This window comes from Mus caroli, unplaced genomic scaffold (assembly GCF_978045245.1).
Source record: "Mus caroli unplaced genomic scaffold, Mus_caroli_1 scaffold_14, whole genome shotgun sequence".
Lineage (NCBI taxonomy): Eukaryota > Metazoa > Chordata > Mammalia > Rodentia > Muridae > Mus > Mus caroli.
Genome location: NW_028227269.1, coordinates 82,590,001 through 82,606,248, shown reverse-complemented (window position 1 = coordinate 82,606,248; position 16,248 = coordinate 82,590,001). Strand labels below are relative to the sequence as shown.

At 46.1% G+C, this 16,248-nt stretch overlaps 1 protein-coding gene across 1 annotated transcript; it reads right to left on the bottom strand.

The window, feature by feature from the left end:
- Nucleotides 1-2,657: 2,657 nt before the first annotated feature.
- On the bottom strand, nt 2,658-9,862 carry LOC110306757 (acyl-coenzyme A thioesterase 3). The gene is made up of 3 exons (XM_021178841.2): nt 9,266-9,862; nt 5,943-6,145; nt 2,658-4,637 (listed from the first exon to the last, which is right to left on the bottom strand). Exons 1-3 carry the CDS (start codon nt 9,753-9,755, stop codon nt 4,032-4,034), a joined length of 1,299 nt encoding a protein of 432 aa, XP_021034500.1. The 5' UTR covers nt 9,756-9,862; the 3' UTR covers nt 2,658-4,031.
- Between the last annotated feature and the right edge of the window lie 6,386 nt (nt 9,863-16,248).

Genomic DNA, 16,248 nt, shown 5'->3' with positions numbered 1-16,248 from the left:
TTTGAAGGATGTAAACTATTTAGTTAGTTAGTTATGGCAGCGCTCATAACATGCTGCTTTTTAACACCTGTCCCCCTCCCCCCTTCCAGTCTCAACTGAGCTCAGTGCTTAGCTTAAGACATTGTGTCTTGGTATTTTTTTGCCTATAATCTTTTTTTTTTTTTTTTTTTTTTTTTGGTTTTCCGAGACAGGGTTTCTCTGTATAGCCCTGGCTGTCCTGGAACTCACTCTGTAGACCAGGCTGGCCTCGAACACAGAAATCCGCCTGCCTCTGCCTCTCGAGTGCTGGGATTAAAGGCGTGCGCCAACCACGCCCGGCTTTGCCTATAATCTTAATCATACCCTTGTATCACCGAAGCATACTGCCTTTGTTAGTTGGAGGTAGAAGGAAGCTGAGGCAAATGTGTGGGGAATCCAGTGACTATTTTGATTGGTGAGTTCACTTCATTCAAAGGATGGCCCTTAGCTCCTCAATTCTGCACATAGGGCTTTTGGCCAAGGTAAAGGCAAGATTTTTCATAAGGAAATGCTCCAGTCAAGCGGCGGCAAGTACAAACAGTGATTCCACGTTTGCGCATGTGTGAGGAGGTACCAGGATGACGTACCGGGACAACAACGCCCACCTGCCACGCCTCGGGGGCCCATTGGAGACCATGTGCCGTGCTCGCCGAGTTTTCCCGAGTTGTTTTTAGGGCAGGTGCATTGGGCGTTAAATGCTTTTAGCCCCTTTCCTATTGGGCCGCACCAGCATTGCTTCAGAGACATGTTTGTCTCCGTGGGTTTGTTTAGTGGCTCCTCCATCCTCCTGTCCTTGAAGAGTGTCCCCCTCCCCCGCCCCGAGAGCTGTGCAGAAGACAACATGTTAGGCAGAGAGTACCGGTCTTCTCCCTTCACATCTTGGGTGCGACTATAAAGTACCATGAAATGAGAGGGTTGGGTAAAGTCCACTCTTCTGATAGGCCACTGCTGAGCGGCTCTTGGCTTTCTCAACGGTGTGCATTTGGGTCTTTTATAAGGTAATGGTTTCCTAAAATGCAAGTATAAATTATATTAAGCCTTTTCCTCATAAACCTTGACGGTCTGTCCTCTTCTGTCCAATTAAATACATCTTTATGCCAACGTAATGCCATCTGTCATATGGGCATGCTCCTCACTGGAACTCACTTGAATATTTCTATCCACAGACTCTCTAGGCCTACCATTTTCCAATTCTTTTGTTGTATTTTTGAGACAGGGTCTCATTATGTAGCCCTGGATGGCTTGGGACTTACTATGAAGATCATCAGGCTGGCCTTAAACTCATGGAGTCCCCAACATGGGTGCTGAGAACAAACTCCGATTATCTGGAAAAGCAGAAAGTGCTCTTAACTGCTGAACCATCTCTCCAGACCCTATTTTTGAATTTTAAGGAGAAAAATATTCAGGAATTGCTTACTTTAAAAGGTGCACCAGGGGCCTGGAGAGATGGCTCAGCGGTTAGGAGCACTGACTGCTCTTCCAGAGGTCCTGAGTTCAAATTCCAGCAGCCACATGGTGGCTCACAACCATCTGTAATAAGATCTGATGCCCTCTTCTGGTGTGTCTGAAAACAGTTCTAGTGTGCTTACATATAAAAAAAATAAATGAATCTTTAAAAAAAAAAAAAAAAGGACCACCAAGAGCATTGGATTGTGGTGTCTGCCTTTAATTTCAGCTCTCAGGACACAGAGGTGGGCAGATATCTATGAGTTGAGTTCAAGGTCTACATAGCAAGATCCAGGCCAATCAGGCCTACAGAGAGAGCCCCAGTGTCAAACAAAACAAAACAAAAGAACAGCAGACAGCCACAGTGTACTTACATATAATAAATAAATAATTATTATATGTAAGTACACTGTAGCTGTCTTCAGACACTCCAGAAGAGGGCGCCAGATCTCATTACGGATGGTTGTGAGCCACCATGTGGTTGCTGGGATTTGAACTCTGGACCTTCAGAAGAGCAATCGGGTGCTCTTACCCACTGAGCCATCTCACCAGCCCCCAATAAATAAATCAAAAAAAAAAAAAAAAAAAAAAGAATAAAAAGCCAAAACCAAACAACCCTCCCTAAAAACCTAAAATGAGTATTAACACTAGGTGGCGCTGGAGAGACGGCTGAGTAGTTAAGAGCTCTACAGGGTAGTTTATGGCTGCTTGGAACTCCAGTTCCAGTTCTGGCCTCTGAGCACTAGGCACACACACATTCAAACAAAGTGGGAAGGGAACAGGAAAAGGTAGGCATGGTTGCATAGGCCTATAATTCTAGCACTCAGGAGGCTGAAGCTGAAGGACCATGAATTTACGGACAACCTGGACTACATAGTAGTTTCAGGCAAGCCTGGGCTACACAGTGAGATTCTACCTCTGAAACAACAGCAACAAAACCCTTAATATTCTTAATAAAAGAATATTATGCCGGGCGTGGTGGCGCATGCCTTTAATCCCAGCACTCGGGAGGCAGAGGCAGGCGGATTTCTGAGTTTGAGGCCAGCCTGGTCTACAAAGTGAGTTCCAGGACAGCCAAGGATGTACAGAGAAACCCTGTCTCGAAAAACAAAAGAAGAAGAAGAAGAAGAAGAAGGAGGAGGAGGAGGAGGAGGAGGAGGAGGAGGAGGAGAATATTAAGGAAACAAGACATGTTAACCATCGGAGTATTTTTATTTTAAGCATATCTAAGGCTTAAGAAATGCTTATTATTTTGGAACTATGTGTATCTAGTGATATTATTATATACATGTTTACCACTGTTAAAATTACTTGCATAGTTAAATAACATTTTATCAAGGTTTGAAGCAACAGAATCTTGTATCCCTACGCATAAACAGGAACCTAACACAATTTGTTGGCTCAGAAAAAAAAAATCCTTATTCACTCAAAAGAAAAAAACAAGAGGTAAACTGAAGTTCCTTTGAAATTTGATATTGTTGGGCTCTTATTAGTTGGTGACTAAGGTAGTAATTCCATCTCAAAAGAATAAACTCACCTGTGAGGTCGCAGCACACGTGATGTTAGAGTTGTCCTCTGGTAGTTGTAAGCATTTGATACAGATGGCAAATCTGCAATGGCTGACGTTTCTCGGATACAATAGTATTTCCAGATAATACACACATAACCTTTAAGTCACTTGCAGACTGCTCCCTCCAAGTGAGTGTGGTGTGCTGTGTAGACTGTAGCATGTGAAAGTCTATATACATAAATCTCCAGTCAGTGGAGTCCACAGGACAGAGCCCACACAGGACCATTGTTTATGACTTTGTTTTCCAGGTAGGGTTTCTTTGCTCTCTGTGTAACCCTCGATGTCCTGGAACTCCCTCTATAGACCAGGTTGGCTTCCAACTTGCAGAGATCCGACTGCCTCTGTCCCCACTCCCCACTCTCCACTCCCATCCTCCCCCCCAGCCCCAGTGCTGGGATGAAAGGTGTGTGTCACCACCACACAGATGTTTACTCTTTCAAACCATGTATTTTTATTCATGTGTGCTTGTGCATGTGTGCTTGTGTGTATATGTGTGTGTGTGTGTGTGTGTGTACACATGTGTATGGGTGTCCAAGTAGGTCAGACGAGAGCTCTGCATCCCTCAGAGCTGGAGTTACAGTCAGTTGTTCTGGTACCTGGACCAAAACTTGGGTCCTATAGGAGCAGTGTGTGCCCTTAACTGCTGAGCCATCTTTTCAGTTCCTGTCGATGTTTGTCTAAACAGCAGGGAATCATTTGTTTGTTTTTAATCAGCAATTTAGCAAGTAGTCCTTGAACTCCTCCAGGGATGTAGCAGTGACTTGGTCTTTCTTTCAGCACTATAGCTCGCTGGGAGACGGAGTTTCTGAAAAACGGCAGTTTCTGCAATGCCTTATGTTTTCTGTATAATCACTTCCCTTCAAGACTTATCAATAAGGCCTGCAGCTGAAAAAAAAGTTGGAGGAGGGAAAGAATCTACATTGATGTAAAAGAGAAACACACACACACAGTAGAAGCTTCCTCAGGAGAGAGAAGCATCAGAGATCTTAAATAAAAATCACAGTTTTGCTGGGATTGTCTTCTTTTTGCCATCCAAATGATTGTGGAAAAAAGTCTGGAGTTGCTGCCAAGCGTCCACCTGAGCCATGGCATGAGCCCTGGGCTCCCCTCCCCAGATGACAGGACTACCCACCAGGCTGTTCAGGGAAGCCTTACACAGTGGGAAGTAAGGAGGCTCAATATGGTGGCCTGTCTCTGGGTAGCAGATGATCTGAGGCTTCTCCTTCCCATGTGCCTGCAGGCGTTTGGAGGCCTCTCTGGCATAGAACTCGCTCTTCCAGTTGTGGTCATCCTGACCTACGAGGAACAGGAAGGCTGTGTCAGACCTTTCCACGGGGATCAAGCTCTTCTGGTCAGGTCCTTCCAGAGGATTGTTTAGAAGATCCACAATGTCTTTGAGGCCATCTTTGGTTCTCTTGACTCGCTTGGTGTTTATGCCCACGGAGGGCACGGTCTCATCCTTGTACTGTAATTTTCCGCCGATGTTGGATATAGAGCCATTGATGATGACAGCAGCTGTGATATTTTTCAGGAAGGAGGCCATGGCAAAGCCAAGTTCACCCCCTTTGGAAATGCCAAGGACCCCGACTCCTGAACCTGTTACCTGAGAAAGATACATTCAGAAAAGAAGAAATATGAGCCCACACAAAAGGTAGCACACTGAGGGTTGCCCACTCCTCGATCAAGTGGCCCCGAGACTGTGCCTGACTCTATACCATCCTGGCTTTGCTAAGGTGACTGGGCCAAGCTCAGTCTGCCTGCCACTCACATGAGACATCACAGTCAAACCCGGAACATGGTGCCACCATAAGCAACATTCAAACAAGCCAAGAAGCAGTTTACTATTTAGCCTGAACCCCCTGATACAGCACTGCCCTGCACTCGACAGAAGTTCATGGAACTGGGGAAGTGTGAAATCGAACCCAGGTGACACTGCATGTAAGGTGACAAGGTGCACACAGACACACTGAGGAAGAGCGTACTCTTCAAAGAAAACGCTTTCTTCCAAAAAAGTAATCGTTTTTCCTCCAAAGAGCCTTTGAGGTAATTAAGTAGATGCCTTGCAGACATTGTGTCTCTGTGCTTTATAAAATCATAATCAGCCACCTATGAGTCAAATAGGAATCAACAGAAGCCACCCGGGAAGATTCCGGCTCACAGTTCATCTCTTCCCGTGTTTACTCTCTTCCTAGGATTTAAGTGGTGATGGGGACTGAAATGTTTACAAAGTCATACCTGCTGGACTGATCTAGACCATTAACAGCGGATAGTGTTTGTCTTCAGAATGAGGCTTCCCCCCCTTATCTTGCTTGAGTGACTCCCCATCAGTTCTGCTACTTTCGTGAACACGGAATCTTGCCATCATGTTTTCTCTAGCCCCGCCCCCTTCCGCTGCGCCCCTGCTGTGTCTATGCTCACGAGTAGACATGACCTTGTCTTCTGGCCATGCTGCGTCTACATCCTCTAGTATTTGCTGAATGGGCGTCTAAGCTTCTCAGGAAATGCCAGGCATATTCTAACACCTCACAAGTATGAGTCCTTTACTGCTCGTAACAAAGCTGGAAGGTAGACATGACGTCACGGACACAAGACCGTGACATGGCTAACGAGATGAATGCCTATGACTCGTCTTTACTACCTCAGTTTGGGCGGGAAATGGACAATGCAGGAAGAAACCCTCTCTTCTCAGCAACCTAGGATGGTTGGTCACCCTATGAGCAATTCAGACTCCAAGGAATCAACCTTCCCATGCCCCCTGAGATGATCCCAGGTAAGGAACCTTTGCTCTGTAGATTTGGAAAGCACTAAATATTATTATAAACCTTCAAGTTAACTAGGTTACAGGTCCGACTTTGGCTCGAGGCATTTAGGACTCCACAAGCTAAACCAAAATACTGTAACAGCCAACCTGAGGGTGACTGAGCAGGTAGGTCACAGCTTCCTCAAAGTACTCCAGGTGGATATTGTCCATGTCCTTAGGGAGGTCCTCGTAGTTGTTATAAGCCAGAGCCATGACGGCAAAGCCCTTCCCAGCCAGCAGACTTGCCCGATACTCCAGAAGGCCACTTCCAATTCCAAAAAGGTCTATGATCCCAGGAAAGGGTCCAGTTCCTTGGAAAGAAAAAAAAAAAAAAAAACCTACCACTCTCTTTCAGACTTAGTTTCCAAATGCCTTGGTATCTTATTCTTTAATGAAAGGGGGGCAGGAAGAAAGATGTGGAACATTCAAGTCTCTTTCTGTTTTAAAGAATATGATTTTTTGGGTGGTGTATTCCTGGAGATCTAGGACCCCACCTTTCCTAAAAATGCCAGATGGGGGATCTGCCCTCCCTCAGTGGCCTAGACTCAGTCCTGTGGGTGACCCAGGTGTTCTGCGGTCAGCAGCGCAGGGTTAAATGTGCAGCAGCCCTGAGTGGACAGCACCGGGACAGAGTGGCACAGGCACCATATGTTCTTGAGCCAATGGCTCAGACTAAGTCTCTTTCCTATTTTGGCAACACAGCATCTTTTTTGGAACCTTGCACCTCAGAACTGGATGGCTTGAGCGCCCAGGTTTTGTGATATCAAACCATCACTGGCCATCTTGGACTCCTCTGGAAAACAGATTCTCCTGCAAAGTCCACACTTTCTTTTTTTTGGGGGGGGGGTCGAGACATGGTTTCTCTGTGTAGCACTGACTGTCCTGGAACTCACTCTGTAGACCAGGCTGGGCTCGAACTCAGAAATCCGCCTGCCTCTGCCTCCCAAGTGCTGGGATTAAAGGCGTGCGCCACCACTGCCTGGCAAGTCCATACTTTCTGTGTCCAAGGCTTATCATTGTCAGTTGCCACCAACACCAACAAATGGCAGCTACATTTCTTCTACATTGGCTATAATCTCCTAGGATATTTTTTAATTGGTGTAAAATGTATTTATTTATTTAGAAACAGTCTCACATAGCCCAGGCTGGTCTCTATAACCTTGAACTTGACCCTCCTGCCTCTACTTCCCCATTGCTGGGGTTGACGGAAGGGACTCCGGCATGCTAGAGAATCACTTGACTAACTAAGTTCAGTGTAGCAGAGTGTTAACTTTGAAGACTCCAGATGGTTGTTTTTATTTCCAACTGGGTGATGTGCTTTGTATCCTGGGTCACACACCAAGGGATACATGGTAATTTACTGATCCTTGAAGTTGAGGCTTTTCTTCTTTATATTACAGTGCTGATAAACTCTGTAAAGCCCAGGAGCTAGGACTCTGTGTACCAATGACATGCCCAGGTTGTTTATAGTGTTTATAAATACAAACTATTGATCTAAGAACACTGACATCTTACATTCCTGATTTTTTTTTTCACACACCAATATATCCTGCGCACCAGTCTATCCTCCTCCACCACTACACTTGGATTCACCTCATTTTTGATGGTCTCAGAGCGTCTGGAAAGCTGGCTATAGATAGAAACACTTTATTCTCTCCTGGGCATCTGAGTTGTTTTCTTAGATACCACAAACACTCAGAATTTGAGCAAGAGAGTACCCTGGAGGTGGACCTGCTACAGCAAAAGAGCATTCTGGCAGCTTTTTAAAGTGAAGCTTTTGGAGTCGGGTGGTGGCGCACGCTTTTAAATCCCAGCTCTCAGGAGGCAGAGGCAGGCAGATCTCTGAGTTGGAGGCCAGCCTGGTCTACATTGTGAGTTCCAGGACTGAAAGGGCTATGCAGAGAAACCCTGTCTCGAAAAACAACGACCAAACAAACAAGTGAAGCTGGACCCAGGGGCTTGCAGTGGTTCACTGAATACAATATGAAAGACAGAGGATGATAGGAAAGGGACCCCAGGTCTCAGGGGCTGTGGGGCCGGGAGGAGAATGAGGACCGCCCAAAGGATTGAAAACTGTAATGAACAAGACTATGGTTTGTAAATGAAGCATTACAGGGTCCTTAGGAAAATCTGACCTTTAAAAATAGTGGGGCTTTTTTTTGGGGGGGGGTGGAGGTGGGTGTGGGTGGATAGATGCCTCAGTGGTTAAGAGCACTGGCTGCTCTTCCAGAGGATCTGAGTTCAATTTCCAGCAACCACATGATGATAGCTCACAACCATATGTAATGGGATCTGACGCCCTCTTCTGGTGTGTCTGAAGACAGCTACAGTGTACTCACATACATAACACCAAGGAATACATGGTGTTCTGATTGGGAGGCAAATTAGGCCTTTAGACTAAAAACTGGAAGGAAACACAGTTGCCTATGAGGCCTGTAATAATAATTTCCCACGGAAGAGAGACCTTTTATTATGGAAAACTTTGAGTTCTTGATTTCTTTGCTTGTTGCTATTTAAATATGTAAACGAGCAAACGCATTAAAGCATTTTAAAGTTTTTAACCAGAGAACCACAGTCTCGGTTTTCCACATCGCTTCCCTATCCTAGAGCTATATGAAGGCAGTCAAACTTGCAAAACTAAATTTTACCTATTCTATAAGCACCACTTCCTTAATCCTCAGACCCTCACTAAACTGCCATTTCTGTTGGCATTTTAAAGGGACATGAAACAATTGACCAAATCTCCGGGAACAGCACTCTGAGATTCTCTGCACTTAAGTCTTTCTCAAAGCTGTGGCTCTTTTTTTTTTTTTTTTTTTTTTTGGTTTTTCGAGACAGGGTTTCTCTGTGTAGCCTGGCTCGTCCTGGAACTCACTTTGTAGACCAGGCTGGCCTCGAACTCAGAAATCCGCCTGCCTCTGCCTCCCAAGTGCTGGGACTAAAGGCGTGCGCCACCACGCCCGGCAGCTGTGGCTCTTTTACCCTGGGAAAGAGTTACATCAAAATCACCTAAGAAACAAAACTCTGCACTCCACACGCTCTGGCACTTTCAGATTCCAGATTCTGAGCGGCGGCGCCAAAGCCCTGCAAATCAGAAAGTCACCCAGTGCTTGTGCCCACTTTGCCTGAAGGGCTGTTCTTGAACAAGAGATGTCAAACGCGAACCCCTGCACAACCACCCATAGGTCTTACTGTCAGAGTGCAGATTTCTAGCTTACAGTGCTTTGGGGGAGCTCGGATGCTCTATGGTCCTAAACTCCTGCGGTGAAACTTCATTCAGTTCAGGACACTACTCACTTAGCCATGAACCCAAGTCCTTAAGGCTTTTCCAGGGAGCCCCTTGAAAAGTGTGGGAGACAGGGAAGAAGGGGCCCTTGCGCTGCACCCCTGAAGCATCCTGGGCTGCAAGCACAGGAGGGAGGGCTGCTCACCTGGGGGCAGGAAGAGCGTGGCGCGCACCCGGCCCTCGCGCACAGGCACGCGCCGCACCCCGGGAGCCATGAAGTGACGCTCATGCACCGCCCGCGCCAGCAGCTGCCCGCCGTCGGGCTCGTGTCCGTCCAGCACCTCCAGTTCCACCACGAAGGGCGTCTGCACGTCGCGCTTGACCAATCGCCAAAAAGGCCGATCGGGCTCCATGGCCCAGAGCAGCCCCATGGGCTCGAGCCCCGAGAAGCTGCCGCCCAGCGCGGGCGCGCGCGCCAGGTCCAGCTCGCCGTGGGAGTCCGCGCGGTAGCGCGCGTGGGCTCGGAAGAGCGCGCCCTTCTCGTCGCGCAGGACAGAGCGCAACATGATGGGCTGCTCGGGGGCCAGGCCACACACGGCGATGTGCACCGGCTGGTCACAAAGGCAACCACCCGCGGGGTCCAGGATCACAGTAGGTGCCATCCGGTTCGGGTTCTGGGTGGTAAATGCGTGCATTGGTTCTGATTGTGGTTCTGGCTTGTGGCTTTTAGGCCTCCCTGGACTTGCTGTTACAGCTTAAAGTGTTCCGGGTTCTCTTAGAGGGAGCCTCTGTGCTAAGCCCTTTAGCGTTTGTTAAGTAAGGGAGATGCATAATGATTAACCTTGTTTTACAACTTGGTACGTGTTGAAATTGTGTATAAAAGAAAGATTGGGAAAGATACCGCTACAAAAGTCTGGATTGTGCCAAAGCATATCAGGGAACTGTCATTCTACTGATCCATGCCAAACAAGCCCTTATTCCCTTACTTTCCTTACGCCCCTTCCAAGCCTCTTTCTAGTCTTTGTGGAACCTGGAGCCACTTCTGCTGAAACCAGACTGATTCTGCTCCTTCTTTACATTCCAGGTAATGGTGACGGTGGTGGTGGTTGTTTTGAGATAAGGTTTCCTCTCTCTCAAGTTGACCTTGAATTTTCTATGTAGCTAAGGATGGCCTGAAATTCCCGGCCCCACCTTCCTTGGGAATCAAGGGCCTGCACCACCGACTCTGCACTCTTCCAGGTCCTTATCAAGATGTGTAACTATGTCCTTAACTGAAAAGGTTTCCTAGAATGAGTCAATGGGCAGGGAGTTGGTGTTTTCCAGCTCAGCTCAGAGAAAGTTTAAGCAAACTGGGTTTTCGGTAAAGGTTTTGTAAATAGATGTGTTACAAAAGCAAGGGCAACTGCTCTGTAGAAAGGGAGAGAGTTGGGAGTAGAGGGAGAAAAGGGCTTGCAGCTGGGCGAGAGACAGCTAAGATGGGTCAGGGTTGGCAGGTAGACAGGCTTCTCCGAAGCTCCTTCCCCAAGGAAGACAAACAAGGCCTTGTGGCTCATTAACAGATTCTTGCTTCTATAATGGAGCTAATTGTAGCTGGCTAAATTTTAAGGGTGGCTTCTAAAAAAAAAAAAAAACAAAAAACAAAACCCCAAACCAAAAAAACATGACCTAATCCTATTCCTGACTGTACCTACTCTAAGCTAAATATGAGGTAACCAAGAAAAACCACAGCTATGTCTTGGTAGCAAAAGATCCAGACAGAATGTAAAAGGACACAGAAGCCCTGAAATTGGCAAGATAGACGTCAGTGTTAGCAGAACTAGCTTCACTGATTTAGAAAAATAGAGGTGCACAATGCTCTGGCCACTCCTTGAACCTGTGTGTCTGCCAATGTTTTGACCGTTTCTTGACCCATGTGTGTGCCCACTGATGAAGCCCACTGCCCACTGCCAGGTGTTTGTGATATTGGTTGCTGAGAAAGAGTCAGAAAATCTCCCCAGCAACCACAGCCCGGCCAATCCTGAGTTGCTACACCTACACCAGACTCTTTCCTTGTACCCCTCCCATACCCATTTCTTGAGAATAGACATTGTTTAGATTTGGAAATCCCCTATTCCCGCCCCCCCTTCTCCTTTCTCCCCTGAGGGCCTATAAAAACTGGGACCTCTTTCCCCTCGAGGTCGACTCCTCTACCCCTGCGTGGGATATGAGTCGTCCCCAGAGCTCTGGCTTTCCCCAAATAAAGCTTCATGTGGTTTGCAATAAGCTCGGTCTATCGTGAGTTCTTGGGTGTCCGCTATTGTCCTGAGGCCTGAGCGAGGGGCTCCTCTCGGAGTTTTTCAGTAGCTGTGATAACTGTTAACTCTCCATAGACAGTAAAGGAAAAAGGCCCATGGTCAAGCTACTAGCTGATGACATAAGGCAGAACCAAAGAGAGCATAAATAACATGACTAGCCGACCCCAGAAAGCTCTAAGACTAGCCAGACCATACAAGGCTGGAGTAGTGCAACACTGGCCAGGACTAATTACCAGCAGACAGACAAGGTCAAGAGCTAATAACAGCAGCAGTCAGAGATGGACAGAGAAGGGCTTCAACCAGCCCTAACCAGGCAAGCATGAACAGCTTTTGAGCTCCCTGTTTGGACCAGGTGACTGTGCATAGACTATGTGCCTTCCAATGTTCAACTTTCCTATACTCAGATAATCTACCTCAGTGTTGGTCCACTGTCTGTGTCGAGTCCTATAAGAAGTCCCTAGATAAGCTCAAAGAATTTCATTTTCTTCTCTTGGGGACCTCTCGGGAATTCTGCTTTCTGCTGTATTTCATCTTTATTCTGTCAGCTTTCTACCTGTAGTAATAAAATTATTCCTCAAGCGTTGTCAGTGAATTTCATTCTTCAAGTTTCTGATAAGTCAGGGAGACAGCCCCCCACCCCCAACTCCCCATTGCCACAGCGCTGGTTGCACTCACAGGGAAGCTCCTGCATTTCCATTCTTTGTAACTCTTTTTTTTTTTTTTTTTTTTTTGGTTTTTCGAGACAGGGTTTCTCTGTATAGCCCTGGCTGTCCTGGAGCTCACTTTGTAGACCAGGCTGGCCTCGAACTCAGAAATCCGCCTGCCTCTGCCTCACGAGTGCTGGGATTAAAGGCGGGCGCCACCACGCCCAGCTCTTTGTAACTCTTGAATAAACATTCTCCCAAAGATTGCAGTCAGTTGATTTCAAATGTATCCCATGGTCAATAGCCCCGTGTCAGTTTTCAAATTTTTTTGTATTTGGTCCCTGGTGAATGAGATTTCAGTGTTAGGGGAAGCTCGTGAGATGTCTAAGCACCTCTGCTGGTTTTGGAAATTTGTGTAGCTGTAAAAATTTTTTCCAAAATAGAGGTTCAGATCCCTCTATGGTAGTTTAGTCACTCTTGGAGCTGAATTTTATCCTATCTTTTGGTGTTTTGTAGAGGAGGAGGCTCGGAGGTAGATAGCTTGTGTTAGCCTAGCTTGTGCTCTGTATACTGAAAATGGCTCTTTAAAAGTCCTCACATAACTCTTTAAGGGAGATGTAAGAATCAGCTTAGCCTGTCTGTGACAAAGCACCTGAGATACCCAGCTTATTACTACAAGGGAGAAAGGCTTCTCTTAGCTCCTGGCTTCAGAGGTCCCAGGCTACAACAGCTTGGCTTTATTGCCTTGGTCTGTGTTCAGACCGAACACTATTGCAGGACACCTGTGGCAGAGCAGAGCATGCCCCCTTCCTGGCAGCTGGAAGCAGAGGGGGTGAAATCTCTCTCAAGGGCATGCTCCCTGTGGCCTCAACCTCTTCCATCAGGCCCTACCTCCTAAGGTCCATATGACCTCCCAGTAGTGCCACAGACTGGAAACCAAGTGTTTAGCATGTAGCCTTTGGAGGACTTTTGAGAGTCAAACATAACTGGGAGGTTGCCTTGTTCTAAGAATAATTAACTGAAATGGAAGGCACAGGTTTTCAAAATGACCGATGCCCCTGTGTGCAAAGTCTTGTCATCCCGGTGACGTGTTGGTTCCACCCCTCTTGATTCCTCAAAACACTGGTCTTCAGCTCACCTAATTGGGTGCTCGCCGCGACCTTTCCCTTAGTTGCAGCTGATGCTCAGGCTGAGAGATTAAATGCTTCATGGACCACTGATTGCTTTTATAATTTTATTGAATGACCAATAAGCATTCCCACAGAACTGGGATCTGGAACCGTCTCGGAGCCTTGGGAGACATGGATTTATAGAAACACATTATTCAATGACCGAGATCCACTACCGACAACATTCTTTCTCTCTGATATCTCTTCCTCTAATCACCTAGGGGAGGAATATTTAAGTATTTGGAAAATAATAAATATTTATTTGTGGGATTTGTGTTTGTTTTTATTTTTGAAGCAGGGTCTCACCATGTGGTCCTTGATGGCCTAGAACATACAGACCGTGGTGGCCTCAAACTCGGATTATTTTTTGTCTTTACTAAAATGAGGTCATCTGTAGAGTTTTCCTCCAACTTCTCATAATTAGGGTAAAGAAAGCCTCCATATTCATGAAACAGAAGAACAGAAGATCTAGCTCAGGTCCTAACTAAGGGCTGGGGTGTGTCTCAGCAGTACAGGATTTGCCTAGCAAGAACAAGCTATGTATTCCATCTCTGGTACCAGCAGTAAGTAAAATAAGCAAAAAATGTCTTTAAAAATCATAGTCAAGATCCTGTAAGAAGCTCTGCTCTCAAATTCAGACTGGCCACAGTGTCCTGCCTTTCTCCTGGAACACTTTATTAAGTGGGATAATTGAATATTTCCTGTGGTTTCTGAGGAAACCTTTTTTCCTTGAACGTTGAAGTGTGAAATATCCCAAAGTAAAATCCAAGGAGCATGCCCTCTATATTAGTCAGGGTTTCTATTCCTGCACAGACATCACGACCAAGAAGCAGTTGGGGAGGAAAGGGTTTATCCAGCTTACTCTTCCATACTGCTGTTCATCACCAAGGAAGTCAGGACTGGAACTCAAGCAGGTCAGGAAGCAGGAGCTGATGCAGAGGCCATGGAGGGATGTTCTTTACTGACTTGCCTGCTTCCCCTGGCTTGCTCAGCCTGCTCTCTTATAGAACCCAAGACTACCAACCCAGAAATGGCACCACCCACAAGGGGACCTCCCCCCTTGATCACTAATTGAGAAAATGCCTTGCAGTTGGATCTTGTGGAGGCATTTCCCCAACTGAAGCTCCTTTCTCTGTGATAACTCCAGCCTGTGTCAAGTTGACACAAAACTAGCCAGTACACCCTCCCTCCCCTAGTTCTAGGGAGGGTGAATGTGAGAGGCTTGTTTGTAGGTGAGTCCCTGACAGCTGCCCTGTTTCTTGCCAGAATCTGCATCTTGATTGATATTCAGTGTGTTCCCTCCAGTTGGCAATGTAATTGTCTCTATTAATGGCATCAGAGAGCTGCTTAACTTCAGATGTGAGACCTGTCTTTAAAATCTGCTTCCTCTTTCTAACTCTGCTTATAGGGCTTTAGGAAGGAGCAGTTCCTACTGTTAGTAATTTGTCAGAGAAAGAGGATTGGAGGAGCCCAGAATAATTTAGGGTGGGTTAATCTACAAGCAGATAATTTTACACACACATATATCAATAAAGATAGAGTCTAATGATGGGTATATTATGGTTTTTCTTAGAAATTTATGCTTCTATAATATAATGGTTGTTATGGTACATTCTAGTAATCCCACCTCTCAGGAGACAGCACAAGGGGTATTATCCTGAATTTGAGTCCAGCCTGGTCTATAGCTGCCACAGGCTGACTCAGTCCGAGTCCCAACGTGGGGGAGAAATCAGGGTCCCGGTACTCAGGTGGGCAAGGAGTCCGAGAGTGATAAACAGACATTAACACAAGGGAGTATTGGATCTGAATGTAATTTCTCAAAGTGAGCATCAGACTTATATTACAAAAGAAAACAAGGAAGTTAGGTGATACATTATCCAAGGCACATCGAGGTTATCCAATGCATAATGATTCTTTACACAAAACAGAGAAATGCATACCTAAAAGCTAACAGGAACCAGGCAGTGTTTACAGATGAGATAAGATCAGCCATATCTAATATCAGCTATTCTTAGGAGCCAGGTGATAGGGCTATACAACCCAGGTGCAATTCGAGTCTGTTGTATAACCCACCACCAGGGGTTCCTTAGTAAATACCTAAGTATGCTATTCCTCTGGGCCTAGTGAAAAACAGGCACCAGGGGGTTCTGTTCTACTAATCTTTTCATAAATAATACAATACTCTAGGTCCTCCTTAAACCACAACCCACCTTCTTTCTACTATTATGTGATGTAGTCTGCCATATATGACTGTAATGAGAATTCTAAGTTTATTTTGTTGAACTAGCCCTGAGATTTCTAGCTTTTTCTTTTCTTTTCTTTTCTTTTCTTTTCTTTTCTTTTCTTTTCCTTTCTTTTTTCTTGTTTTTTCTTTTTTTGGTTTTTCGAGACAGGGTTTCTTTGTATAGCCCTGGCTGTCCTGGAACTCATTCTGTAGACCAGGCTGGCCTTGAACTCAGAAATCCGCCTGCCTCTGCCTCCCAAGTGCTGGGATTAAAGGCATGCACCACCACTGCCCAGCGATTTCTAGCTCTTATCCAGTAAACTGCAACGCCTGATTTCTTTCACTATCAAGACTGGAGGCATTTTGTCTGAATGAGTAGCATTCTTTTTTTTTTTTTAATTTATTTTTTATTAGGTATTTTCCTCGTTTACATTTTCAATGCTATCCCAAAAGTCCCCCATACCCATGCCCCCAATCCCCTACCCACCCACTCCCCCTTTTTGGCCCTGGGGTTCCCCTGTACTGGGGCATATAAAGTTTGCAAGTCCAATGGGCCTCTCTTTGCAGTGATGGCCGACTAAATTCCAAGCCCAAGGTCGGCTCATCGATTGCCTAGAATATTGGGACTCCAATGGAGGCCAGGAAGCAATGTTCAATCTAACTTAGCTATTTGTCAAATCATTCCTTGGGGGCATGTGTAATAAAACAATACTGAAAGAAAGCATGCAAGACCCTCCATGCTATCGCAAGGACGAATCTGGACTACTTCCATGTTACAGAACACCAAAGACTCCAGGAGACCAGTTTCCATGAAACCTTTTGCCTCAGGACTGTGGCCAAGCTTTTGGACTTGTCAC